Genomic DNA, 13,653 nt, shown 5'->3' with positions numbered 1-13,653 from the left:
TGCCTGCCAACACTTTGTACGTAATAAGCATTCAGTGGCTTATTATGTGAAAGTTCATACAGAGAAGGAGCAGGAGAGTCTGGAATTGCCTATTTGTTCTCAAGACAGGACCTTTGTTAAGCCTGATAAGCAGAATAAAAATAGGCCATTTATGTTAAAAACAAAACAAGTAAACTCAACCCCAAACCCAATGCTTTTTATCCTTTGCTGTCAGATAGTATTAAGTATCTATATTGTAAATAATTTATATCTCTTCGTACTTCAATTAAAATTACTGTCTCTTGGTTTTAAGAGCAGAGGTTAACAAGGTTAACGAGGATAGCTACTACAGAAAGTTTTCAATAAAGATTATTGTAGTGTTTTTACAGATGGAGCCAAGCAAGTTATTTCAGTGGGACTCTGATGTTAAATGGATTCAAATATACTAGATTAAATGATAAACCTGGAAGCGTAACTGTATAATTACATCACGACATTTTAGTTCTCTCCTTTAACAACGTTATTATTAAAGGGATTCACAGTTTTTTCTTTATGACTCTTGTATATGAAGTAAATTTGTTTATAGAAATACGCTAAAGTACTTTCACATAGCAATCTGCTTATCATAGAAGATGATAAATACAGATTCCCTAAAACATAATCCTCCCACCCAAATTTATAATTATCAACTTTTTAGCATGAATCCTATCAGATTACTCATACACATATAATTATTTATTTTCTTATTTTTGAGATGGAATCTCACTCTGTCACCCAGGCTGGAGTGCAGTGGTGCAATCTCGGCTCACTGTAACCTCCCTCTCCTGGGTTCAAGCAATTCTCCTGCCTCAGTCTCCCAAGTAGCTGGGACTACAGGTGTGTACTGCTGTATTAGTCCATTCTCACACTGTTATAAGGACACTCCAGAGACTGGGTAATTTGTGAAGAAAAAGAGGTTTCATAGATTCACAGTTTCACGTGGCTGGGGAGGCCTCTCAATCATTGTGGAAGGCAAAGGAGAAGAAAAGTCATGTCTTACATGGCAGCAGGCAAGAGAGCTTGGGCTCCCCTTTATAAAACCATCAGACCGCATAAGACTTATTCACCACCACGAGAACGAAACAGGAAAAACCTGCCCCCATGATTCAGTTACCTCCCACTGGGTCCCTCCCATGGCACATGGGGATTATGGGAGCTACAATTCAAGACGAGATTTGGGTGGGGACACAGGCAAACCATATCAGCCACCCCAGCTAATTTTTGTATTTTTGGTAGAATGAGGTTTCACCATGTTGGCCAGGCTGGTTTTGAACTCCTGACCTCGAGTGATCCTCCCACCTTTGCCTTTCAAAGTGCTGGGATTATAGGTGTGAGCCACTGTGCCTGGCTGACATGTTTATTTATACAGATACATGTTTTTTTAAAGGAAATGGGACCATGTATGTTTTATAATGATCACATCCATTATTGAGAACATATTAACATGGTAATAGATCATTGTAGATGATTACTTAAAATAGGTATTAGGTTTATATGTTTGTCCATATAATTTGTTTTACTGATCTCTCATTCTTGGACATTCACGGTGTCTAAAATACATAAACAATGCAATAAACATCCATCTACATGAAGTTTTCTTATTTTAAGATTATATCCTTGGGCTATAAAAGGATTAGATGGTAATAACTTTGGGGAGGGGAAATATAGAACTGTGGCTTCAACTGAGAAATACAGTGTAAAGAGGAAAGAACTATACTATGGTTTTGGACTAAGCTTTGTATTTATGGGTATTGAACCTTGGGGAAATTAATTACTTTGAACCTCCAGTAGGTTATTTTGACCCTGAGGATATTCTGATGCCATTGTGTATTCAAGAATTTAACAGTAAAGTCTCGGAACAATGGTAAGCTTATAAATCATTAGGCAAACCCACATTAGGGTATATAGACTAGTGTGGAATTACTGTTATATTTAGTTTTTTCTTGGGTCTAAGTTTTTTATATATAAAAATGATGACCAATAGTTCTTCAGCCAACGTGATTTCTCCCCCTCAGGGGACATTTGGCAATGCCTGGATATTTCTTTTTGGTTGTCAGAACCAGGAGGGAAGGATGCTACTGGCATCTGGTGGGTAGAGGCCGGTGATGCTGTTAAACGTTCCGTGACACACAGGACAGCTCCTCACAACAAAAAATTATCGGGCCCCAAATGTTCATAGTGCTGCTGTTGAGAAAACCCTGCATGAAACCAATTTCTTTGTCAATGCTGCTGTTAAAAACTTTAGACTCACTCTACTTAAAAGAGTTTCAGCACAGAACGATTTGTGAATCGGGCAGTACTCAGAACCAGAATAAGCTCAGAGAGCTCCATTCTGCAATGTGAGCAGGCAGCATTTATGGCTAGAAGATGGACGTGAGGTACAGAAGCAGCTTACTTGGCTTTAACTCAGTGTTTGCCTTATTGAACATGGTTTCATCAGTTGGCAGCCCGTGGTTAACTGGAGCTCAGCTGCTCAGATTGCCTAAGACTCATCTATTTGTTACCAAAGTATACTCCTAAGGTCCGGTTTCAGTTAATTTATATACAAAGTTATATTGTAGTCCATTGCATAAGGACTACAAGTACAAAGGCATTCTTAGGCCAAATTTGGTTTAATTTAACAATTTGTCCCTTTTGGTCAGCCTCTCCATTTTGAGAAATTCACCAAAACTTTGGGCATTGTTGCTGTTCTCTGTCACCAACTTAATGGACTTACTTGGTCTACTATGGAATTCACAAGTCATGATGTCATATCAGTTGAATAATTATGTTTTTGCTGTTCTGGTCGAAATGAGACCATTAAATGCTCAATGAATGGCTGTAAACAAACATTTAAGACTCGAGAGGACATATGGTGCACCGGAAGGGCTGCTATGCACATTCTCAGGAGAAAAATAAAGACTGAAGTGTACTTCTTAAGAGGAGCCCCTATGAACTGAACCAGTCAGAAATCAAACAAGGTTCAGGCGCTATGGACAGTTCAATAGTATTTGATTCCAGTTCAGGTAAACCCACAGTTTACTTGAAGAAAGGCAGACATTAGCTTCTTTTGCCTAAATTATGTTACCCATTGTCTTGTAAGTATTCTTATTCCCCTTTAGAGAGTATTTAAACTACCTCACTTAAATAAATCATTACAAATGGCTTGACTTATAAAGCATGTTAGTAGATGGGATGTTCTCAGAGGAGAAAGTCATTAGAGTTTAATAACAATACTTAAGAAAAGATTTAATTTAAAATTACAGGTATTCATTTGTCAAACATTTATTGAATGAATATCTGATAGGTTTCAGGTACTGGGGATAAAATGATGATTAAAACATGCCCTGCACCACGAAAAAAAGAGTCAACCACATTTCTTATCTACCTGCTAGCGGGACTTTTAAAATATGTATTCCTTTGAACGCATATTTTTAGGTTGATAGCTAAAGTTTTCCTGGTAAGTATAAATAGTTGCAAAAGATGACATTTCCAGTGTGTTATAAATATTGGCATTTAAAAGAAAAAATATTACAAATTCTGAGTATATCTTTTAAATGGAAATAGAATATCCTATCTCTATTTTGGGAGTGGATAAAAAACTCTTCTTTAATTGTTAGAAAATGTATATTCACTTATTTCCTTGAATTTGTATTTCCATTAAAAAGCATAAATCAGATCTTATGCTAGCAGAAAGATGAATGGAGTCATCAATTTGTGCTAGAGGAAAAGTTAGGGAAGGTTCAATAAGGAGATGAAGATATTTCAGCAGTAGTTGGGTAGTGGGCAAGTGGTGTGAGAGAAAGATGTGGAAGACCTTCTAGGTTGAGGAAATATAGTCACTGAGATAGGAATACAAGAGGTGGAGCTGGTTAGAGGTGTATTGTGTGGTTGGGCAGATACAACAGACAATATGGAATTTTGTTTCTGTATGTTGAAGTTGAATTGTCTGCGGAATATCTAGGTAAAGTGTCCAGTAGGCTACTGGCAGGTATGAAACTCAAGAGAGAGATCTAAGCCAAAACAGACATTAAAGAGTTAGTTGTATAGGGTGTTTGGAGAGTACCTTAATCAAAAAAAAGAAAAGAAAAAGTTAGTTGTCTGGAGGTCAGACTTGGGCCATTGGTATTGATTAAGTGACTCAGGGAAGTGTAGTGTGGTAACAGAAGATGACCAAGAACATCAACGTTTAAGGCAGGGGTCGCAGATGCCTTGTCCATATGAATGTCATAACTTTTCCCTTTTATCTATAGCAGATGTGGCTAATTGATCACTACCCTGTTTCCCAATGAGTTCCATTTCCGTTGTGATTTATTTTTTGGATTTTTTTAGAAGCCTGTTGCTTGATTTCCACATGTTTGGGGATTTTCCAGTTATCTTTTGTTACTGATTTATAGTTTAATTCCACTGTGGTAAAAGAAAACAATCCGTAAGATTTCCATCCTTTAATTTTCTTTTACTTTTTTTTTTTTGAGACAGAGTTTCACTCTTGTTGCCCAGGCTGGACTGCAAGGGTGTGATCTCAGCTCACTGCAACTTCCACCTTCTGGGTTCAAGAGATTCTACTGCCTCAGCGTCCTGAGTAGCCGGGATTACAGGCGCGCACCACCACACCCAGCTAATTTTTGTATTTTTAGTAGGGATGGGTTTTGCCATACTGTTCAGGCTGGTCTCTAACTCCTGACCTTAAGTGATCCGCCTGCCTCGGCCTCCCAAAGTGCTGGCATTACAGGCATGAGCCGCGGCACCTGGCCAATTCTTGGCATTTATGCCACTGGAGCTTTATTCCTTTTATGCACCTAGAAATATTGAAGTTTGAGGATATGTGGCTGGATAATTTGAAATTGCATGTAGTAAAAATAAGGGTGTACAAAGCTATGTGAAAAGGTTGAGGATATGTGTTAAAGATAACACTATGGGCTGGGCGTGGAGGCTCAGGCCTGTAATCCCAGCAATTTAGGAGGCCAAGGCGGGTGGATCACTTGAGATCAGGAGTTTGAGACCAGCCTGTCCAACATGGTGGAACCTCATCTCTACTAAAAATACAAAAATTAGCCTGATGTAATTACATGCCTGTAATCCCAGTTACTCAGGAGGCTGAGGCAGAAGAATCACTTGAACTCAGGAGGCAGAAGTTGCAGTGAGCTAAGATTGCCTCACTGCACTCCAGCCTGGGTGGCAGAGTGAGACACCATCTTCAAAAAAGAAAATATTTACTCTATGGATGCTTTGAATGATCTTTAACAAAATGCATTCTTCTGTATTGTTTTTGCCTGTATTAATGTTGCTATTCATGAAATAAAGCTTGTTGATGTATTTTATTGTGCTTTTTGTTTGTTTGCTAACATAGCATTTAACGTGAATTTCACTGATGCCTCACTTCTCTTTTATTCATACAGACTTTGGATAGAAGTTTTAGAGCGTAGTGCCTGACATACGGACAGCTGTGTAGCACATTTCTGTAGCATCCCTCTCTGTAGGTCAGGACAAGCATTGCTGCCAAAGGCATAGTCTATGGTTTTCTCATTTGTCTTTTATAATATTCTGTTTTTTAAAATTCTCTTTTTAGGTGACACAGTTAATATTGGAGATGTAACCTACAAGTTGAAAATTCCTAAGAATCCAGAACTTGTGCCACAGAACTACAGTAAGAAATATTTGTTAATATATGAATGAATAACTTTTAACTTTTCATTATGGGAATTTTCAACGTTACATAAAGCTAGAGAGAATAGTATAAACTCAATGTTTTTATCATCCAGCTTCACACGGTTATCAGTATTATGCCAATCTTCCATTAACTGAATTTTGTTCTGGAGTATTTAAAACTTATCTTGGATATCCTATCATTTCATCCATCAGTATTTCAATAGAAACATTTATTTTTCTCAGAGTCTACTGTTTCTTTTTTACTTGGAGTAAGATTTATATATAATGCACAGATTTTAAGTATTTGTTTTGGTTGGTTTTGACAATTTTATAAACCTATATAACTAACAAGATTACATTAATCATCCCAAATGTTCTCTTGTGTTCCTCCCCTTTTACCCTGCCCTGTAAATCACTGTTCTGTTTTTTTTTAATGATGGTAGATTAGTTTTGCTTATTCTTTAGCTATATAGAAATGAATCACATGGTATGGTTATATGTGTGTGTGACTATACTTTTTCTTATGAAGATCATTAATTTGAGACTCATGTATGTTGCTGTACCTATCAGTTTGCTCTTAGCTCCTGAATAGTGTTCCATTGTGTAAACATAGCAGTTTGCTTATACTTTCTCATATTGATGGACATTTGAATAGCTTTCATTTTAAGCCTGTTGTGAACATTCCTGTGCAATTCTTGTAGTTGCCACTTTTTACTTCTCTTGAGTAAAAAACTAGGAGTCGAGTTGATATGTGATACTGTAGATGCCTCTTTAACTTTTTAACACACTGCCAAACAATTCTCCAAAGCAGCTGTAGCATTTTACCTTTGACTGACAGTGATGTTCTACATCCTTGTCAACGTGGGTATTTCTAGTCTTTTAAATCTTAGTCTACTAGGTGTGAAAAAGGTAACTCATCATGGTTTTTGGTTTATAACAGCTTTATTGAGATATAATTCATATACCATAAGATTCACCTTTATATATTGTGCAAATCATTGGTTTTAGTATATTCAGAATTGTGCAACCATACTATTATCTAACATTTTCATCACCCCATGAAGAAACTTTATATTCATTTATAGTCATTCCCCATTGTCTTTCTTCTCTCTCCTAGCCTTTAGCAACCATGAATATACTTTCTGTTTTTATAGATTTGTCTATTTTGGACATTTTATAAAATTGGGATCGTGTAGTATGTAGCTAGTGTATCTAGCTTATCTTACTTAGCATAATGTTTTCAAGGTTTATTGATGCTGTAGTTCATTGCCTTTTATGGCTAAATTATATTCCATTGTATGGATATTCCACATTTTGCTTATCCCTTCATCAGCTGATGGACATTAAGATTGTTTCCACTTTGGGGCTGTTGTGAATGCCACTCCAAACATCCATATGCAAATTTTCATATGGACATGTTTTCAACTTTCTTGGGTTTTACCTAGAAGAGAAATTGCTAGGTCATTTGGTAACTCTATGTTTAACATTTGGAGAAATTACCAATTTTTTTTTTTTGAGACAGGGTCTCACTCTGTGGCCCAGGTTGAAGTACAGTGGTGTGATGTCAGCTCACTGCAGCCTCCCCCTCCCGGGTTCAAGCGCTTCTCTCACCTCAGCCTCTCTGGTAGCTGGGACCACAGGTGCAGGCTACTATGCCCAGCTAATTTTTCTATTTTTTGGTAGAGATGGAGTGTCAGTGTGTTGATTAGGCTGGTCTCAAACTCCTGACCTCAGGTGATCTGCCCACCTCAGCCTCCCAAAATGCTGGGTTTACAGGCATGAGCCACTGCACTTGGCCACCAAAATGGTTTTCAAATCACCTACACCATGTTACATTTTAACTGGCAATGTGTGAGGATTCTGGTTTTTCCATATCCTCACTAACACTTGTTATTGTTTGTCTTTTTTATTACAGCCATTGTCAGACATGTAAAGTGACATCTCACTGTGGTTGATTTGTGTTTCCCTAGTAACTTAAAATCATTATTTGTGCAAAATCATGTCACTTCTTTTCTCAAAATTCTTTAAATGATTTTTTAGTGTCTTGGGAACAAAGGTCAATCTTTAGCTATTAATTTCTTCACCTAGTCTTAGTCTCATTTCATTCATGCCACTCTCCTATTCTTTGTTCCAGTCATTGGTCATGATACAGAATAGCTTTTTGTTCACTCTTCAGATATTCTTCCACGAGACTATGTACTCCGTTAAAGAAAAAACAAATCAATGATATGTGTTAAAACCGGGTAAAGAAGACTTTATTCAGGACTGTCACTCTGAGTCTTGTAGTGGGGTAGAGACTGGGCTCAACTCCAAAAGCAGCATGGGCAAGTGGTAATTCATAGCCAAGCAACAGTGTGGGAGTTGGTAGATAGAAAATTATTAAGAGGAAATGTCAGGGTTAAGGGAGGTTCTGGCTAAGCCAACCTAACGAGATTCTTGCTGACAATAGGCTGGGGTGATCAGACATCACCTGGGGCACGGTGGATGATGAGGACTCTGATTAGGTATTGAGGGTGATTACATAATGAGGATGGGTGGGTTCTGGATAAATTGTTTTAATGGCGTTCTTTTGCTAAAACAGGATTCTATAAGGAAGTACACAGGTGTGCCTAGGAAAACGTTTAGAAACCTGACTGAAGTTTGATTAAGAAGAGAATCTTTGTCAGCTTCTTGAGGTAGAATCTCACTTTCATCTAACACAAAGTTCCATTGACTCTACCCCTTAAATGCCTCTGTGATCTGTCCTTTCCACTCTGGTCCACTTTTTTTTCACTACTTTTTTTTTTCTCTCAAATTATTTTGTTAGTGGTCATCCTAGGTATTATAACTGACAATTTAACCTAAAACAATCCTGTTCAGATTAATGCTAACTCAGTTTCAATAATATATAAACTACTCCAATGAAGTTCTGTTCCCTTCCACCTCCTTTGTGCTATTGTTACACAAATTATATCTTTATACATTACAAGTTCATCAGCACTGTTTTACAATTATTGCTTTATGAAGTTTTAAAAATCAGGTAGAAGAGTTACCAACAAGAATACATGTTCACATTGTCTTTATTATTTATCTATGTAGTTCCTCTTACCCATAATCTTTATTTCTTCATGTGGATTTGAGTTACTGTCTAGTGTGCTTTCATTTCAGCTTAAAGGAAGGATTCCCTTTAGTAAGTATCTCCTATGTGGCAGGTCTGCTAGTGGTGAATTATCCCATTTTTTAAAATTTGGAGATGTCTTCATTTCTCCTTTGTATTTTGATGGATAAATTTACTGGAAATAGAATTCTTGGTTGACAGTTTTTTTTTTTTTGTCAGCACTTTGAATATGTCTTCTTACTGTTGGTGGACTTCCTACTTTTTTTTTTTTGAGACAGAGATTCGCTCTTGTTACCCAGGCTGGAGTGCAATGGCACGATCTCGGCTCACTGCAACCTCTGCCTCCTGGGTTCGGGCAATTCTCCTGCCTCAGCCTCCTGAGTAGCTGGGATTACAGGCACACGCCACCATGCCCAGCTAATTTTTCTGTATTTTTAATAGAGACAGGGTTTCACCATGTTGACCAGGATGGTCTCGATCTGTTGACCTCGTGATCCACCCGCCTCAGCCTCCCAAAGTGCTGGGATTATAGGCGTGAGCCACCGCGCCCAGCCCTTTTTTTTTTTTTTTTGAGATGGAGTTTTGCGTTTGTTACCCAGGCTGGAGTGCAATGGTGCAATCTTGGCTCATTGCAACCTCCACATCTCGGGTTCAAGGAATTCTCCTGCCTCAGCCTCCTGAGTAGCTGAGCTACAGGTGCATGCCACCATGCCTGGCTTTTTTTTTTTTTTTTTTTGTATTTTGGGTAGAAATGGGGTTTCACCATGTTGGCCAGGCTGGTCTATAACTCCTGACCTCAGGTGATCCACCTGCTTTGGCCCCCCAAAGTGCTGGGATTATAGGCATGAGCCACCACGCCTGGCCAGACTTCCTACTTTTTGAAAAGAAGTTAGTTATCAATCTTAGCAAAGATCCTTTCTATATGATGAGTCAGTTTTTCTCTGCTATCAAGATTCTCTCTTCAGCTTTTAATAGTTTGACTGCAGATGTGTCTAAGTACAGGTTTCTTTGAGTTTATCCTGTTTTGAGTTTGTAGAGCTTCTTGGATGGGATGTGCAAATTGATTTTTTTTCATCAAAGTTGGCAAGATTTGGCTATTATTTTTTCATTATTTATTTCTTCCCTTTTCTCTCTCTTCTTCTAGGAATCCCATTATATTTGATAGATTTGATGGTTCCCTGTAACTCTGTGAGACGCAGTTCATTTTTCTTTATTCTTTCTATTCCTTAGATTGGATCATCTCAACTGACCTATGTTTGAGTTTGTTGATTCTTTCCTCTGTCTGCTAACATCTATTGTTCAGCCCCTCTGGTTAATTTTATCAGAGTTTTTAAGTTCAGAATATTTATTTGGATCTGTTTTATGATTTCTCTTTGTTGGTACTCTCTGTTTCATGAGACATTGTAGTCATACTTTACTTCTTTAGACATGGTTTCTTTTAATTCCTTTAATGTATTTGTAATAGTTGATTTAAAGTGTTTTTCTATTTAATCAAATGTCTGGCTTACTCAGAGATAGTTTTTATTGATTTCTTCTTTCTGTATTTATGAGCCATACTCTCCTATTTCTTTCTTATAATTTTGTTGTTATTGAAAGTGGACATTTTAAATAGTATAATCTCTCCTTCCCAGGCTTTGTGGTTGTTCCTTGTGTTGTTGCTGCTTTTTGTTTAGCGATGTTCCTAGTCTATTTCTTTAAATCTGTATTATTTGTCTTGCCTTGTTGGCTTAGTGGTCAGCTAATGATTGGACAGATGTGTCTTTAATGCCTTGAATCAATAAGTCTCTTGGCTTTTGCTGAGGGTATCTATTTGCAAGTTGGGCATGATTTCAGTGCTTCACAGGTAGCTTACAATTGTGTCTCAATCTTTTCTTTCTGCTTATGTGGACCCTCAAGGTTAGCTGAAGGTGAGAGATTAGGCCCTTCTCAGGGTTTTCCTGGATATACGCATGGCCTTCCAGATTCCTAAGCATACATGGAAACTTTTTAAAGCCTTTTACGAACATCTCATTTTCAGTTTTTATTTTTGTTTTTAAAGCTTTTCGGTTGTTCTCTTGTTAGCGCCTACTGGTTTTGCTGCCTCAGGCAGCTGTGATGTTAAACAATTGTTGTTGACTTTTTTGGACAAATGCCCCGGGTTAGTGCTGTTTGTATAAAGTAGCTCTGAGTACATCAAATAAAGACAAATTCTAAAAATGGAGCATTTCAGGGAGCTGCCAGACAGGTCAAGCAGGGATAATTTTCTGGGGATGAGGCTTTTGAGGAGCTTCAGTGTAGTTCTGTTCACTTCAGTGACTTCCAGGCTGCTGGTTTTCACCATGATTATGGGCAGTTGGTTGTAAAACAATTGGGCTCACACCTGTAATTCTCACACTTTGGGAGGCCAAGGTGGGATGATTACTTGAGGCCAGGAGTTCAAGACCAGCTTAGGCAACATACTAAGATCCTAAGACCCTGTTTCTACAAAAAATAAAAATAAAAAATATTGTTTTTTATTGTGATCAAGGCTGCAGTGAGCCATGATTGTGGCACTGCACACCTCCTGCCTGAGCAACAGAGTGAGACCCTCTCTCAGAAAAAGAAAAAAGAAAAACAAAGATAATCACAGAGCTGGGGACATGGGTTTGGGGTTAGGGCAAATTAACCCCTTTTCTTAGATAAATGCACATCAGATTGTTAAAAACTTTTTGATTTCCAGAATTCTGAAGAAGTTGGGTTTGACAGTTTACGCCATTGTTTTTTTTTTTTTTTTTTAATGAAGGAATGAAATTTCAGAGGTCCTTACTCTGTTCCAGTAGTGCCTGTCCTCTCATTGTGGTTTATTATTAATATTTTGAGACAGAGTCTTGCTCTGTCACCCAGGCTGGAGTGCAGTGGTGCAGTCTCAGCTCACTGTAGCCTCTGCCTCCCAGGTTCAAGTGATTCTCCTACCTCAGGCTCCTGAGTAGCTGGGATTACAGGTACATACCACATTGCCCAGCTAATTTTTGTATTTTTTTACTAGAGGCAGGGTTTCACCATGTTGGCCAGGTTGGTCTCGAACTCGTAACCTCAGGTGATCTGCTTGCCTCGGCCTCCCAAAGTTCTGGGATTATAGGCATGAGCCATTGTGCCCAGCCTCACTGTGTTTAAGTTTGCATTTCTCTGATGAACAGTGATGTTCAAGATATTTTTTTGTGCTTATTGCCCATTTGTGAAGTATCTGTTAAAGTCATTTGCCCACTTAAAAAATTGAGTCGTCTGCCTTTTTATTATTGAGTTGCAAAAGTTCTTTATATATTATGGATTCAAGAACTGTACTTTGTCGTATATAAGTATTATGAATACTTTTTCTCAGTCTATTTGCTTAGTCATTTTCTCATTGCTATCTTTTGTTTGGCAGAAAGTTTTATTACACACAATTTATTGATTATTTTTTTAAAGTGAGTGCATATAGTGTTATAAATCTTGGCCTACACCAAGATTGTGAAGTCATTTGGTGTTTTTCCTACAAATTTTATAGTTCTGCTTTATTTTAAAAGGATAAATCTATTACATCTCAGCTTCTAACTTCATTGGCACAATTTTTTTCATAATATAGCCTTTATTAGTTAAATATCTGAGAATCTGTAGTGACCGGTGATATCTGTAGAGTCTATAGTGATAATTCTCCATTTTATTCCTGATACTGGAAGTTTGTATTTGTATTTTTTCCTTTCCTTTTTAATTAGTCTTACTACGGGTTTATCAATACTAATAACTTTTCAAAGAAACAGCTTTAACTATTGATTTTTTTCTGTTGCTTGTCCATTTGTTATTTCATTGATTTCCGAGCTTTAATATTTCTTTATTTTTATTTATTTTAGTTCCTCTTCTAATGCCAGCTTCACAAACTATGGCAAACCTGGGGTGGCCTCTCTTTGCTGTATAGCTGCCAGATTTTTGGAATGCTGGGGACTTCTCTTTGTTATTCAGTCTCGTAATTCTGCTTGCTGCAACTCAGCTGTCTCTTGTGCTCTTGTCCTGCCCTCAGCCTCCTGAGGCCACTTCAGTGAAGGCCAAGAGTGCCTCGAGGGATTTATCTCAGCTATCCTGACCCAGTACCATCCTTAAGGATAAAGACCTGGAGTGTCTAGGAGGAATCTCTGTCACCTCTTCTCTCCTACCACTGACCTTTTAGTGGACTGTTGCCTTGCACTAGGGAATGGGCCAGCATGCTTTGGGAAGAGTATGTCTCAGCTCCTGCCCTGCATTTGGTCTGTAGTGTACATCCCTGTGTACTTGTAAGGGCTGGTGGGAAAGAGTAGGTGGTGGATGCAGGTTTTCTCTGTGGCTGGGATTTCTCAGTACATTATGTCTGCCCATGTGTGGTCATAAATTTGCTGAAAGTTCAGCTTGTTTCTCCTGACACATCCATGGGAGACTGTTTTTCCACCTGCCATTCTACCAGGGATGAAAGTTAGCTGTGGGTCTGTTCTTTCCTTGAAAATGCTCAGTCTTTTCTAGAATTTAGTTCATGTTCTTTGTTTGAAGAAACTTTGATTTTTATAGATTAACTGGTTTATTCTGGTTGTTATGTTGAAAATAAAATTCTGTTGCAGCTCATTTCATCTTAACTAGAAGTGTGAATTGAATATTTTTAATATTCATTATTTAATGGTTATGCCTAAGTGTATTATTTTAATAGATTTTCTTTTCCAGAGGTAAGACAAATGACATAAATTCTTTAACAAATTGTTATACTTGTTTGGAGAAAAATTAACAAAATTTATGTATAATACCTAATATGCCATGGACACAAGATAATTGGGGGAAAAAGGACACTTTTCCTGATTTCTGGGTCTTTTCTTATTATGAGTGTAGCTAATGTTTTATAATAAACTGCAAAGGCAAGGGATAATATCCAATCTTGACAGGCAATAGGAAAACTT

General features: G+C 37.7%; 1 protein-coding gene across 12 annotated transcripts in view; it reads left to right on the top strand.

The window, feature by feature from the left end:
* VWA8 (von Willebrand factor A domain containing 8) overlaps positions 1 to 13,653 on the top strand; it is a 422,827-nt gene that overhangs the window by 2,472 nt on the left and 406,702 nt on the right. For 10 of the 12 annotated variants that reach the window (XM_035303407.3, XM_054256826.2, XM_078375344.1 and 7 more), the window contains one exon: positions 5,567 to 5,644. The exons of the other annotated variants lie outside the window; for them this stretch is intronic. In XM_035303407.3, the coding sequence (XP_035159298.3) occupies positions 5,567 to 5,644 (78 nt within the window). The remainder of the gene's footprint in view (positions 1 to 5,566; positions 5,645 to 13,653) is intronic. 12 annotated transcript variants of the gene reach the window in all.

The sequence above is a fragment of the Callithrix jacchus genome, chromosome 5 (genome assembly GCF_049354715.1).
Source record: "Callithrix jacchus isolate 240 chromosome 5, calJac240_pri, whole genome shotgun sequence".
Taxonomy (NCBI): domain Eukaryota; kingdom Metazoa; phylum Chordata; class Mammalia; order Primates; family Cebidae; genus Callithrix; species Callithrix jacchus.
The sequence above is the reverse complement of the archived record's forward strand: the minus strand, read 5'-3'. Positions and strand labels throughout refer to the sequence as shown.